We start from the raw sequence: 14,790 nt of genomic DNA, 5'->3' as shown, positions 1-14,790 counted from the left end.
GTTAATCCACCAGCCACCATTCCGGCGCGTGTAGTCAGCACAGTGTACACTGAAAAAATAAAACAATCATAAATGGAACAGGTTACAATAGACGGTATTGCAACAAAATATGGAGAATAATAAATAATTAGCGCAAAATATTGTTAAGTTTATCTATGATTAAAATTTATGCCTAACTTCTATCACCAGCGATTGAAGTCTTAATTTAAAACCAGGAATAATAGAATTCTATTTTAACCAGGAATCAATTTGCACCTTGTGATGACCATTGAGGAGTTAAATTAACTCTGGCTTTATTAAAGTAAAAATACAGCAATGTATCTGCAACACAAACAATAAATGACTCAGGAAATGTAGAAAACAAATAAGCCCAAATGCAAGAGAAAACTAGACATCCTACCGCTAACGAAACAAAACACTAATGACCGGAAGGAAGTAACGGGTCGTAACGGAAAGGAAAACGGATCAAGGTAAACCGGAACACAACATAGAAATAACATTCACCACAATCTACCCCACAGAAAAATAGGGAGCAAACAGGAAACAAATGTTCATGATTGAAAAATCGAAGCTGTCCATTCCCCAAATCTATTAGGGGGCCTGCGGTCTCGGTGTGATCTCCGTGGGGTTGGAGTTGGTGCTATTGGAGCGTTCTCCTCCAACATCGTTTCTTCACTTTCGTCAACACTAGGAGATGAAGGCTCAGCTACATTATCGGGTGTCGTTGCATAAACATCTTCTTCTTCGACAGCTTCAATCGACGGACTTATGTTGTCCATACCAGAATGCGGACACGGGGCGAGATCCGATGTGGATACCGTGTCCTCCCTTCCGTTAGAATGGCGAATTAATGCGTATGATGGATTCGCATCGACTAGATATATTTCATCGCATAAAGGATCGCCCTTGTTTCGAACGTGGCGCCGCAAGAGAACGGGGCCCTCTGATAACAACCAAGTTGGCATCGATGCTCCGAACATAGCTCTTCTTCGGAAACGAAACATTCTTTCATGTGGCGTTTCATTCACTGCTGTACAAACTAATGTCCTAATTGCATGGAGAGCTTCATTTAGAACACTTTCCCATTTTTCTTCTGACAAACCTTTGCTGTGTAACAGAAGTTTAATGGTGCGCCAAATAGTTTGATTTGCGCGTTCGCATTGGCTATTACCTGTTGGGTGGTATGGAGAAGATTTGCTTGTTGCAATGCCTCGTTCTGAAAGAAATTGTTTAACTTCGCGACTTATAAACGATAGACCTCGGTCACTATGTATGTAAGCAGGAAAACCGAAGAGATAGAAAAGAGTATTTAGACAACTAACTACTGTTTTAGATGTCATCGCAGAAAACGGAAAGACAAAAGGGAATCTGCTATATTCATCGATAACTACAAGTAAGTATGGATTTGGTCCTCTCACAGGTCCTTTGAAATCAATTGACAATCGGTCCCACGGTTTAGTTGATTGGACTAGGGATTGGGAAACAGGTTGAAAGAACCGAGGCTTAATTTCTGCGCAAGTCTGACACTGCTGCCCGACTCTTTTCGCTTCTTCACTTGTATATGAAAGATTATGGGTCCGGATAAAGTGATACAGTCTGGCAAAACCTGGATGACCCAGCTGTTCGTGAATCGCACGTAAGGTTTTGGTTGATGTGACGGAAGCACAAATGCGAGACATGGCATCGGGTGCAACGTTTTGAATTCCTGGTCTGTGACGAATAGAGTAACTAAACTGACCAAGTTCAAGGCGCCATGCAAGTATTTTTGTATTCTTAATTTTTCCTCGATTTTTCTTATCGAACATAAAGCTAACGGAACGTTGATCTGTGATTAAAGTAAAATGCCTGCCTTTGAGAAATTGAGACCACTTACGAGTGGCTTCGATGATAGCCGAAGCTTCTTTTTCAACAGCAGGATAATTTCGCTCGCATTAGTTGAGCGTACGGGACATGTACGCCACGGGTCGACCATCTTGTGACAATATCGCTGCTACGGCATAATCAGATACATCGGTTTCTACTTCAAACGGAACGTTGTCTTTAATTGCCCCTAAGCTTGCTTTTCCAAGATCAGATTTCAAGACATTAAAAGCTTCAAGAGGCTTACCTTGCAGAGGAAATTCAGTAGCTGACAATAGGGGTAGAGCCTTTTTCGAGAAATCTACAATCCATTTCGCGTAGTATGCAAATAATCCATTCACCCGTTTCAGTTCTTTGGCAGAAGTTGGCGGGCGCATATCGAGTAACGGTTGCAAACGGCTTGGATCAGGACGTACTTCCCCGTGGGACACACGATATCCAAGTAGGTCCAAACTTCTCACACCAATTTTTGACTTTGCTTCATTAAAAGTCAAACCGTCAGTTCTGGCAGCCGCCAGCAAACGATCAAGATTTTCTTTGTGCTCTTTTTCGGTAGCACCAGTTACAGTCAAGTCGTCAAGATACGCATACACTTTAATTAATCTATGGCGCTGTATAAATTCGTCCATAACTCGCTGAAATGCTGCAACTCCATTAGTTACACCAAAGGGCAGTCGGCGATATTGATACAGCCTCCCATTGGCTTCAAATGCGGTCATTGGTCTCTCTTCAGGAAACAGTGGAATTTGATGGTAAGCGGACTTCATATCCAATGAACTGTATACAGCGTCATTTGCGATCTTGTTCACTAAGTCTTCGATTCGAGGCAAAGGATAAGCATCTAGGTAAGCGAATTTATTAATAGTTACTGAATAGTCGATGCAAAGACGCTTCTTTCCTCCGTGTTGTTCCACTACCAACACTTGGGCTCGCCAAGGTGATTTTGCTGGTTCTACGATTCCTGCCGCCTGCAGACGTTTAATTTCCGATTCGATGAAATTGCGATCATCAGGGCTATATCGGCGTGACTTTGTGGCAATAGGTTTGCAGCTCGGATCTAAGAACTGAAATATTCTCGAAGGTTTCAGTTTGGCAGCTGAAACATTAAGCACTGGGCGAGTCTTAACAAGAGGTATTTTTAACGGTTGTTTAGGTCCGCCGTACTGGAAAATAACTTCCGAATGTAGTTTAAGAAAATTCTGTCCCAAGATTACATCAGCGCAGAGATCTGGCATTACACCGAGTTGCAAATTGGAATATTCACGACCCAACAATGTGATATTAGCTTCTGTTCTTCCTTCAATTTTGGCCTCCATTTTGTGCATTGCCAACGAAATTTGTTCCGAGTCCCCGCGTCCTGTAAGTTGCAATCGCCCGGCAGCATTCTTGTTGATAAAGTTTTCTGATGCACCTGTGTCTATCAACACGTCAACAATCCGGCCTTTAACGTTTCCTTTGGCAACTGCGGGACCGAGCCCGCTTGGGGCAGACGCAATTATTCCTGATGAACAGTGCGCGTTATCGGCAAACAAGCCCAAAGAAGCAAGAGCGCCTGAAGCAGAAGCTACTGATACCGCGCTGTTGGCCTCAGGTGGTTTCGCTAAACAAACCTTTGCAAAATGGCCACGTTTGTTGCAATAGTGGCACATTGCATTGCGTGCAGGACATAAACGTCGGCTGGTGTGCAAGCCACCACCACAAAAATAACATCTTTTGCGCGCTTTTCCACTTTTGAATGCGGCCAACAGTTCTGACGATACTAAATTATCTTCTCGTGAAACTGGTGAGTGTTGTTCCGCTGATTGAGCACCAGGCACAGCAGATACAGCTAACTGGATTCTGCCCATGCTTGCCGCCTGCTTCTGTGCGCGATCGAGGCTATCAGCAAGTTCTACCGTTTGGAGAAGTGTCAGCTCGTCTTTTTCCAGTATTCGTTGTCGTATAAATGGCGAAACGAGACCATTTATAAATGCATCTCTGGTTAATTCATCCCTGTACTCGCTTGCCGATACAGCTTTAAAAATGCAATCTTTAGCCAAAGATTTTAAAGCTTGTGCGAATTCTGTTACGGCCTCATCCATTTGTAGATGGCGGCTGACAAGAAGATGACGAGCATACACGTTGTTCTTTTTCTTTACGTACGCGGTTTGCAGAGTTGCCACAATATCGTCATAAGATTCGACGTCTTCCACTAGTGGGTACACAGATGGTGAAAGACAACTTATAATTACTCGAGTTTTGTTAACGGCCGGAGAGGAACCACTTCTGCCTTCTTCAAGATATGCAATATAGTCTTTAACGGTCCTTAGCCAATATGTAAATATTTTTGAAGCTTCAGGATCCGTTGTGTCTATTGTGAGTTCCTTCGGTCTGGAAAGTTGCTGCTTTTCCATGATGAAAATTTAATTTACTTAAAAAAATTGTGATGACCATTGAGGAGTTAAATTAACTCTGGCTTTATTAAAGTAAAAATACAGCAATGTATCTGCAACACAAACAATAAATGACTCAGGAAATGTAGAAAACAAATAAGCCCAAATGCAAGAGAAAACTAGACATCCTACCGCTAACGAAACAAAACACTAATGACCGGAAGGAAGTAACGGGACGTAACGGAAAGGAAAACGGATCAAGGTAAATCGGAAGACAACATAGAAATAACATTCACCACACACCTCGGATATTTGGTAAGAATGTCACGCACTGGATATACATCCCAACGAAATGCATTTGTTAAAAAATACCGCTTTTAATATTTCTTAAAACTTACTGCGTGCTCTCGTTTTAAATCTAATATAAGGTGAAACTTAAGCTTGTCTTATATTGCAATTTGGATCAACAACTTACGACGCCGCAAAATCGTTATCACGATCTCTGGTGCTGAATTTTGCTCGGTTTGAATTGAGGTATTTGGAATATGTGATGCTGTCCCCTGCCGTTCCAGTGTATCCTCCCACACAGAGTTGATAGTCATTGCTTTCCGGACCCACACCAAACTTACTAGAGATTAATAGCTGTTGGTTGTGGATGCATTGTAAGTAATCAAAATAAAAAGGAATTTGTTTTAGGGAAAAAATGAAAACACTTGGTTTTTTACCACTTGGTATGCCTTTAGAGTATTTTCAAAGGTTTGTACCTAATGCATTTTATGAATTAATGTACCTGTATTCTGCGTAACTTGTTTCTTCGTCGATGTCATTGAGGTCAACACGAAGTCGACATTGTTTACACTGAAAAGCTTTTGTCGCTTCGTGAATGTTTTGAAGCCCTATCCAGTGATAAAAACAAGTAATCTGTGCATGTACTTCCGACTACGTCAATGAATAGGATTGGATTAAATTGAACGCCTTCTTGAAATATATTTACAAATAACTTTGTGAAAATGTATTGTTACTTCGTCAGGCATCTTTGCGAAAGTCTATACCTCTTTACCAAAGTGGGTGCGTCCTATTTGTTTAAATACATTTCATGCTTTTTCATAGTTTGTTACTGTCGCAAAGACCACTGTTTTGCAAAGTATTATAATTTGTATACTCACCCCACCAAAACTCGCCATTTAAACATCCAAATCCGTATCTGTAGTCTGACCAGTAGACTTGAAAATCCACGCTGCCGTCAAACCGACGTTGGAAGACCTGCAAAACGGCAGTGGGACAATTGTGTTTGAAACAAGTGTGGCTTTAAAAGACCTTTGTTCAATTTTTTTTGAAACTTAATTTTTTTCGCGATGTAAAAATGTCTTAAAAATTTGATTTCTTCACTCCTGTTTATTAGTATGTACACACTTGAATGTGTGCAAACTTATGAACAACATTTTCTTACCAACCACCCTTTGTTACAAACAACTTCAACTCCAGATTTCATAATAAAATTTCCAGTTAAATTTCCAAAAACGTGTTAGGGTCGCAATTTGCATTGCCGAATTGTTTTATGAAAACATGAATAGTTGCTAAGACTAACAATTGGGGTGCAGAAACTTTGATGGGTTAAGGGTAAACATTTGAAATAAGCGTTGAAACCATTAGTCTGCAGCTGCAGGCACACTTGGCCATTCTTGAAAGCGGATCCTAGTTATTAAATAGCTCACCCTCACTAAGGATTGTAAGTGTATCAGGTATTTATTTTACAAAAAAATGCAGTTGTTTCAATGTTGTTTGGTCAAAAATAAAAATCTAATATCATTTCAGTGCGGACCTGAAAACGTACAAATCATAAAATATTGGTTTATTGTTTTTGTGTAAAGACCTAGGCAATGTTCTACAAACAGTTACATTACCTTTTTCGCAGTACTTTCCATTGTATCCTGGTAAACATACACAGAAATATTCTGCTATCCCATCCACACAAGTACTTCCGTGTTCACAAGCATTGTTGACACATTCGTTGATATCTAAACGAAAACAATACGCAAGACGCCTAATTCGCCGTTTCCATGGAAATTCTTATCATGTCTTCATTTGTTTTGCAACGGTGTAACCATCGTTTGTCACAGCAGAAATAAAATCGTTAGTAAATGCATTTGTGTCGCACTTAAGTTTTAGTTGCTGCATGTTATAAATAGAACAAATTTACTGCCGATACCAGAGTTGTAACTATCCAAAACCGGTTTGTGTATATGTATGTATGAAAACGCCACGGCACAGTGTGACTTACTTGTGAAGGCAAAGGCTCGATGGGCTAAAGATGCTGAAGCTGACTTGCTTGTGACGCCGTGTGACGTGGATCCAGTGTATGAACTTTGACCCAAGGTGGTGTAAAATATCACCATTCCTCCTTTATCTAAACCGACATCACAAACATTTATTATACTAGCGGCTATAGTTATACTGTAGGTGCCCCATAAAATACTCATGAAAATGTTATATGCATGAATATATATAAATTTCTATATAAAGCCAATCAAATCTCCGAACTCTCTCAAATCAACTTGTTTACGTGATTTCGCTTTCAAACATTGGCGTTGACCTGGTAAAGCTCCTGCATGTACAGCAGCTCTGCACACAGATGACTTGTCGCTGCAGATTCCTGACCCGTACACCGCTTCTCCTCTGCAATAAGCTGGACAGTCAACCTGGGTGACCAGTGTTGACGAGTCTGCCTGTGTTGAGCATGTCACTGCATAAAATAATATCTTTCTTATTAATTTGGTGTCATATTTTTTACTTCTAATAATAGTTCTTTAACAGCATTGTTGTAAATAAGTTGAGAAACGAATTGTAGTTTGGAAAGAAACCTGCAAATGACTTTTTTGACACGTGCTAATTCTGAATTGCGCACCAGAAATAAAATTGCAAATATTGACAACTTGGTGGGCAATGTTCAAACAAACTCAAAACATAACATCCATAAATTTAGGACATACCCGAAAAAATGGCGCTAAACCTTACTCGCTTTCAAATGAATAGGAATCCCCATCAACTAAACAAGATTCACTTTTCACAGCGTTGCGGTTTCCTCCGCTGTAGTGATTACCGCGTTTTCCCGGGCTGCGGTAAACAACCACTGGCCCACCGCCGCCTATGAAAACAAATTGAAACCTTGCTCACTTGATTAGTCTTGAAGTTGATAATGGTGCCTAATAGTCACCGTTTAGAAAATCAATAATGGTCATGTTTTAAGTTTAAGGGATGATATTTAGTTTAAGTTTATAAAGTTCATGCGACCCGATCTAGTTTATACCGACCCTATTTTTGCAGAATTAATCTCAAAATAAGGTACGTAAACAATAGACAAAAACTGTAATATGAGTTAAGCATTTTTGCATCGAGCAATGCTATGACTTTTTTTAAAAACTAGCGTAATGCATTGGTTTAATAAGCTATTTGGTTTGTGATTAATATTTATATTAAAATGCATACACTTAAATTTGAGCAAGTTCTTATTTAAGTGTATATCAACCACCTAAAATGCGCAAATTAGTTCTTTCTCTTATTTTTACTGAAAATGTGTGTTTGTTGTTAATTAGTGAGCCAGCATTAAATAAATGTGGTTTTTAAGAACAATAAATCGTCAATGTTGAAAATAACAGTAAAACAACCAAGTCTAAAAGTCGAAACTATACCATCAATCCATTGATCCTGCATAGCAGCTAGACATATTGGGCCCCTGGAGTAAATCCTGTCGCCGCATAAGTTCGAGTATTGCCTCCAACAGTTGGCTGGGCAGAGAACATTGGTGATGGAATGTTTCACATCGGAAAACTCCGTGTCACAAGTCACTGTAAAGTGTTTTGCAGTAATCTTTTCGACAGTAATGTTTGAGATGGTTTTGCTCTTTAGTTTAAACTAGAAAAATGAATTGATTTTCACTATTTGAAAAAAGTAAAAAAAAACAGATCAGTCATATATGTTTTACTCTAATCTGTAATTTTTAAACGATTAACGGGGAGTTACTTAACTGCTCTTTTGGCTAAAATACAAGGCTTTTGGGCAAAACAACTGTTGTTTGAATCATTTTTTTGTTTTTAAATTATTAAACAACTTTACATAAACTAGTTTTATATGTTAAAATCTAACATTAACAGGTAAAATATACAAACCTTCAAATCCCCGTGTTTTTCGCAGAACGATTAAAACGATGATAGTAATGACTCGATAGTTTTTTATCAACATTTTACTTTTATACCCCTATGATTTCCTGTATCCCAAAAGTAGTTGTGAATCACTGTTGGCATAAAAGCAGTTTGACGTTTGCAATGTAGGCAAATCTGCTTTCCTCTACATCAGCGGTTCTCAACCAGTGGGCCATGGAAACATTTGGATTGGGCCACAGACCAATCAATAGGAAAGCTTTTTTTACGAATTTACTTTTATTTGTGTCACTACACTTAATTTTACAAGAATAATGGCTTGGAAGGAATTGAGAAGGAATGTAAATTATTTGAATTATTCTATTTACAGTACAAAGTTACTTTGAATTTCTGCAATGCTTTATGTTTATGATGTAATAAACTACTTTGTGTCTACAATAAAGCCAGATAATAGCAGTATATCCATTGTCCAATTACTCGGTCATAACTGAAAGTGCTTGATTAAAGAAGGGAAAGTGCTGTTTTATGATTTTTTTTGCATTAAGTTATTTTTAACTTATAATCTGTTTAAAATATGTTCTGCATTTTTTTTTTGGTTTGAACCTATTTTGTTGTTGATACTGGGCCACAGAATTTTTGTGCATTGAAAGTGGGCCACGAAAGAAAAAAGGTTGAGAACCACTGCTCACATGCTTTACAAAGACTGCTAGAGGAGATCGGACTACAGTGCTATTATATTCTGCGGCTCCAAACTTCTTTTCTTCTAAAATTAAGCGTTGACAATTCGCCACGTACTCAATGCGCTCAGACAAGATCAAACGTACAACAAGACGTTGGAGTCAGTAAAGACAGACACAACATCCGGTCGCGTTTATTTTCTCGCAAATAGACATGTTTTTGTCTAGGTAGAAGCGATGTTATGATTAGCTATCGTGACGTGGCCATGTCTGTTTATGCCAATCGATACGAACCGGAATCACGTCACGTCAATCCTCACTGAAACATTTTAAAGGCATTGTTAGGCTACTCCAAACCTTGACAATGTTAATGTATTTTTGCTTGCTTGTTTTTGTAAAGCAACCCACCACAGGTAGCGCTTATTGTCCACACAATATTCTGCTTAGATTATAATCCAAGCAAGAACAAAATATTTTTTTTTCTGATGTCTGTAATGTTTTAACTGATTTTGACTAATTCTAGTGCCCTGATTTCAAAAATGCAATCGGTTTATCTGAATCACGTCTAGTTTTACTGTTATGGTACATCCACGTTTGAAAAACAATCTATATGATATACACTATAGTGAAACTGGTTTTGAGTATTTTTTTGGAATTATCGTTATTGCAAGAACAAAATTTCAAATTTAATTTTAAATGTAACAGGTGGACACTCCTAACAAATAAAATTCAACAAAAAAAGGTTTCAAATTTGTAAGTCATCAGGTATAGGCCTACACATGTACTTTGGTACCTTTCGGAACTGACTGGCACCAATATCGTCAAGTTTAATTGACCAACAGCAGTTAGCCAGGACCACATTATTCCCTTTTCCCTTACACGTTTTGTTTTACTAATATCCTGTTGGAACCTTCAGCTTAATTCTCATCATTTATATCACCTACGTTTTAAGGGAAGTGTAGCTTTATACCCATTTTCGGACCGATTTTTTTAGACCGCTTAATAACTTAATTATGCACTTTTTCTAATAAGTTCAGTCCCTTTCTACTGTTTTTGTCCATTACTGCAATATTTCAATCAATATTAGGTAGAGCCCATTGCTTGTCCTAAACCCCTAAAGCCACATCGAAGTGTGCAAGATATGCACATTTGATACAGATCTCTTTTTCTTTTCTTTTTAGTTGTGTTGTATGGGTATTCACCAGTAATGTAGCATAAAACATTTTGGTAATTCATGCAACACCTTATAGATGACCTAGCCACTATTAATTTTAGTTTTACCACCTTGCTTTACTAGTCTGAAAATCACTCCATAAAACAAGTATAGTTTAAAGTTGCCACTAGCCTGCACCAACTATTTTCAGACAGAGCATAAGCATAGAACACGTATTCATGCTATGAAACTGACTGCACTGTAGGAAATTGATGTGTATAATGTAACAAAACTTTAACAAACACATAAAAGCGTGATTTCAAAGTCATCGAATCAATATGGTCAGAAATTTTGATTTTGTAAATAACTTAAAAAGTTTACCTGATTGAAGAAAACCGTAATGATTTTTGAAATCAGCACCCCAAAATTAGTCAATATCAGTTTTAACATTAAAGACACCAAAAATTGTGTTGGCCAGTGGCACACTTCACGCGGTTGATACACGCGGTTGGTACACTTACGGAGGTTGGACAAAAAGGTGCAGCTACAAACCTACCATTGATATAGCGGGTAGAAAGTCTGAATAGATCTTTTGGATTTTGGAACAACAGCTATATCTTTCCAAATTCCACCATTCCAAATGGGTACACTGATGATCTCTAACATTTAACTTCTGCTTGTTTGAAGTATTTTATCCGTCAATAAGGTTTTTCATGTGACCAGTTTAAACTAACAAAAACAGATGAGGCGATGTTCGGCTGATGCTGTCGGACCACCTGTGTCCCAACTTGAATGACTGTCTTTGGGACACTTGAGTCTGTCTAACGGATCACAGGAAATTTCCTGAGAAACTGCATTAATGTTTCTTTTGGGCGCGTTTCATTTGACCAACAGAACCTGCGGGATCAACTACTGCTTGATGTGATTGACTGTACCCCGCGAGGCAATGCGGTCGGTTGCGATCCTAGAGCACTGTCATGAACGCACACACCTTTAAGCGGTTACCTGTATTGACTGCCACGTCTAAGACGCGGTACACGGCAGAGGTGTACACAATCCGGAGTACCGGAGTGTCCGGAGCCGGAGTTTACTAAAATTTGCCGGAGTCTATACGGAGCCGGAGTTTATGTTATTTCAGATCAGCCGGAGCAGGAGTCGGAGCCGGATTCTATTTTACTTTCATCAACGTCTTGGTGATTTTTTGATGTTTTTATTTGCCCTCATAGGATATATGTATTTGACCTTTAACCTTGCTATCGCATTGCAAATAGTCCAAATACATTGCCTTATGTTTTCACACAATTGTTTTGACAGGACTACAGTTTGGAGTGTCAGTGTACAGTGTAGCATCACAGTTTAGAGTGAGCAACCATGAATATTGATGTGAAAAATTAACAGAATTAATGAGCAAAAATAAAATGGTGGATAAACAGAACGATGGTCCACAAAGTGAAGTTTGGTGAATTTGTCACTGTTGTTAAATATTGAAAACATGGCTTATGGAGTGAATCAAGTGAATAGTATTAAATAGTAAAAAAGATCTATGCAGTGAAAAATTAGTGCCTAAAGTAGTTATACACATATCTGTAAAACAATATTGTAAATGAAAGTGCTACCCCAGTAAGTTTTTTTATTATCCTCCTTATGCATGTTTTTTCTTTTCTTTCTATGAATGTCTTACAAAGCTGTGAATGTACTGTCCTGTCATTGCCACTGCCAATGTTTACTTACCATTTACACTGTTATCATATGAACCAGGATTTTTGTCAGGAATGTTTTTTTTTTCACAATACTGGAGTTGTTTTTCTAGTTTCAATTGCAAAACATTTTACAATGAGTGCTGTTCCTTCTTTTTGTTCAGTCTTATTGGTATTAATAACTTAAAAGAAAAGAAAAGTTTTTGTCATAACTGTTTTGTTTTGCTTGGATACTATCACAGTGATTTAACCTTTAATTACCTTTGCAACAAGTGTTATTCCTTCTTTCTGTTCAGTTTATGTTCATTTATTTGCAGGTCTTATTGGTAATATTAACTTAAAAAGTAGGAACAGGAATTGTTTGTGACACCGGAGTATTATCAGGAGTCGGAGTCTGATTTTAGGCCTTTCATCAGGAGCAGGATTGGAGTCGGAGTTAATTTTTACGGAGTCGGATTGGAGTCGGAGTCTAAAAATTTTGACTCCGTACTCCTCTGGTACACGGTTATATACGAAACGTGACGTCATAACTCAGGGACGACATCTAGCGGTAAATACATACATCACAACTTCCCTTCGTTTAAATTGAACTTAACTGACGTCTCGAAGGGTAAGGATTCACAATAACATTCAATGGACGTAAATGAACACGATTACGCCGATACAATACACCATCACTAGTTTTTACAAGATAAGAGCGATGAGATAACTGTTTTTCTATAGTTCCTTGTTGATCCCATAATTTGTTTTGAGTATTGTACAGTTTTACAGGAGTGTTCACTTGTAATTGCAGCATGTTTCTTGTTCCCCTGTCATAATACTTCTTTTGTTGTTTTCTTTCTTTTCCAAACGGACGGCAAGTTGAACTTTTTAACGTTTTGATATCCAGGGGCATCGTGTGTCTGATTTGCCGACCCATGAGAAGCTGTGCAGGTGATTTTCCGCAAAGGAGAGGAGCACTTCTAAATATTAACAAACTTTTGTTAAAATCCTGTACACTGGCGTGAGCTTTTTTAAGTAGTTGCTTCGTTGTCTGGACACTCCTCTCAGCCAGTCCGTTAGATCGTGGATAATGTGGACTCGAGGTTAAATGAACAAAGCCCCATTCCTCGGCGAATTTTGCAAACTCCTCACTAGAAAACTGAAGACCGTTATCACTAATAACAGTTTCGGGAATTCCAAACCTGGAAAAAATAGTTTTCAAACCACTTATAACAGACGCCGCAGAAGTTGTAGTCAACGGGGTTACTTCTGGATATCCGGAGTAGTAGTCCACTGTTACCAAAAACATTTTTCGGCTCCAATAGAACAGGTCAGTTGCCACTTTCTGAAACGGATACGAAGGGGCTTGGTGAGGTTCTAACGGTTGGCGTTGTTGCTGTGACCTGAATTTTGCACAAATGGCACAGGAAGAAACCAAACCAGATATGTCGTTGGATAACCCAGGCCAATATATACTTTCCCGAGCTCGTCCTTTGCATTTTACTTCACCCAAATGGCCTTCATGCACACGCTCTAAAAAATAACTGCGCATAGACATTGGAACAACTATTCGAGATCCACGAAACAAAATACCGTCAACAACAGAAAGTTCATTTTTGACATCCCAAAAGGGTTTTGCTAAAACAGGACAAGCACGTTTATGTAAAGGCCAACCATTATTTACAAGACGCATTACAATTTGCAACTGTTCGTCACATATGGTTTTACTTTGTAACTTTTGTTTAACTAATGGCATACAAGCAATAGCGGATATAATTAGATCTACATATTCACATACACTATGACAAGAAAGCGATTGAACGGACACACTGTTCTCCACACATCTTGATAACAAATCAGCTGTGTGCATGAATTTACCTGGAGTAAACTCTGCGGTGAAATGAAATCTTTGCAACCGGATCATTAGACGTTGAATGCGCAACGGACAGTTATTTAACTCCTTGAGAAACAACGCTATGAGAGGTTTGTGATCAGTTTCTACCACAAATTTCTGACCATAAACATACTGATAAAATCTTTCACATGCAAAGGTGATAGCAAGCAATTCCTTTTCAATTTGTGCATACCTTGTTTCAGCGGTTGTTAAAGCTCTTGCCGCATACGCCACTGGCTGCCACATGTTGTCATGCTGTTGCAAAATTACAGCTCCAAGTCCATGTTTAGATGCGTCTGCCGAAATTTTGATGGATTTCTTGGGGTCGAAAAACCGAAGTACTGGGGCAGTTGTGACCAGCCGTTTTAAATTCCTCCATTCCATTTCGTGTGCTTGCGTCCACTCCCAGTTGCTCCGTTTATGCAATAACAAACGCAAAGAAGATGTTTTAGTAGACAAGTCGGAAATAAAACGACCTAGGTACGTGACCATTCCCAAAAATTTCAGCAAGTTACCCATAGACTTAGGACGCTTTAGTTGCTCTATTGCATGAACTTTATTTGGATCAGGTTGAACACCTGAAGCACTAACAACTTCACCAAGAAAAGTAATCTTGTCTACACCGAACACACATTTTTCCTTATTGAGTTTCAGATTATTGCGTTGCAAAACCGTTAACACATTTTTAAGCCTCATGTCATGTTCTTGCTTTGTTGAACCCCAAACCACAATATCGTCCATAGACGTTACAACGCCGTTCATGTGTTCAAACATCATGTACACCAACTTGTGAAACACTTCTGGCGCAGAACAAATGCCGAACGGCATGCGCAAAAATCTATACCGTCCAAACGGAGTGTTAAACGTACAAAGCTCAGAACTATCTTCATCCAACTTTACTTGCCAAAACCCAGACAAAGCGTCGAGTTTAGAAAATACTTTAGCATTTGAAAATTGACTAATAATTTCTTCTCTAGTCGGAAGACAGAAATGCTCAC

At 38.7% G+C, this 14,790-nt stretch overlaps 2 protein-coding genes across 2 annotated transcripts; both read right to left on the bottom strand.

Moving 5' to 3' along the window:
* Positions 1–4,533: 4,533 nt before the first annotated feature.
* LOC145208904 (fibrinogen-like protein A) lies at positions 4,534–5,741 on the bottom strand. The gene is made up of 4 exons (XM_080079153.1): positions 5,683–5,741; positions 5,399–5,495; positions 5,023–5,128; positions 4,534–4,860 (listed from the first exon to the last, which is right to left on the bottom strand). The coding sequence occupies exons 1-4, from the start codon at positions 5,722–5,724 to the stop codon at positions 4,704–4,706; spliced, it is 402 nt and encodes a 133-aa protein (XP_079935279.1). The 5' UTR covers positions 5,725–5,741; the 3' UTR covers positions 4,534–4,703.
* Positions 5,742–7,243: 1,502 nt separating this feature from the next.
* On the bottom strand, positions 7,244–8,471 carry LOC145214549 (cochlin-like). Its single transcript, XM_080083141.1, has 3 exons — positions 8,399–8,471; positions 7,922–8,077; positions 7,244–7,377 (listed from the first exon to the last, which is right to left on the bottom strand). The coding sequence occupies exons 1-3, from the start codon at positions 8,469–8,471 to the stop codon at positions 7,244–7,246; spliced, it is 363 nt and encodes a 120-aa protein (XP_079939267.1).
* Between the last annotated feature and the right edge of the window lie 6,319 nt (positions 8,472–14,790).

This window comes from Phallusia mammillata, chromosome 1 (assembly GCF_965637545.1).
Source record: "Phallusia mammillata chromosome 1, kaPhaMamm4.hap1.1, whole genome shotgun sequence".
NCBI classification, from domain to species: domain Eukaryota; kingdom Metazoa; phylum Chordata; class Ascidiacea; order Phlebobranchia; family Ascidiidae; genus Phallusia; species Phallusia mammillata.
Note: the sequence above shows the minus strand (reverse complement) of the source record. Positions and strands in the feature narration are given on the sequence as shown.

Coding starts and splice junctions, on each gene's coding strand:
- LOC145208904 (XM_080079153.1), bottom strand. CDS start 5,724: ATGAAATCTGGAGTTGAAGTTGTTTGTAACAAAGGGTGGTTG. Junction 5,496..5,682: donor TTTGTAACAAAGGGTGGTTG/GTAAGAAAATGT, acceptor GCCGTTTTGCAG/GTCTTCCAACGTCGGTTTGA. Junction 4,861..5,022: donor ACAAGTTACGCAGAATACAG/GTACATTAATTC, acceptor ATTAATCTCTAG/TAAGTTTGGTGTGGGTCCGG.
- LOC145214549 (XM_080083141.1), bottom strand. CDS start 8,471: ATGTTGATAAAAAACTATCGAGTCATTACTATCATCGTTTTAATCGTT. Junction 8,078..8,398: donor AAAAACACGGGGATTTGAAG/GTTTGTATATTT, acceptor AACACTTTACAG/TGACTTGTGACACGGAGTTT. Junction 7,378..7,921: donor GCAGGATCAATGGATTGATG/GTATAGTTTCGA, acceptor TTGTTTTCATAG/GCGGCGGTGGGCCAGTGGTT.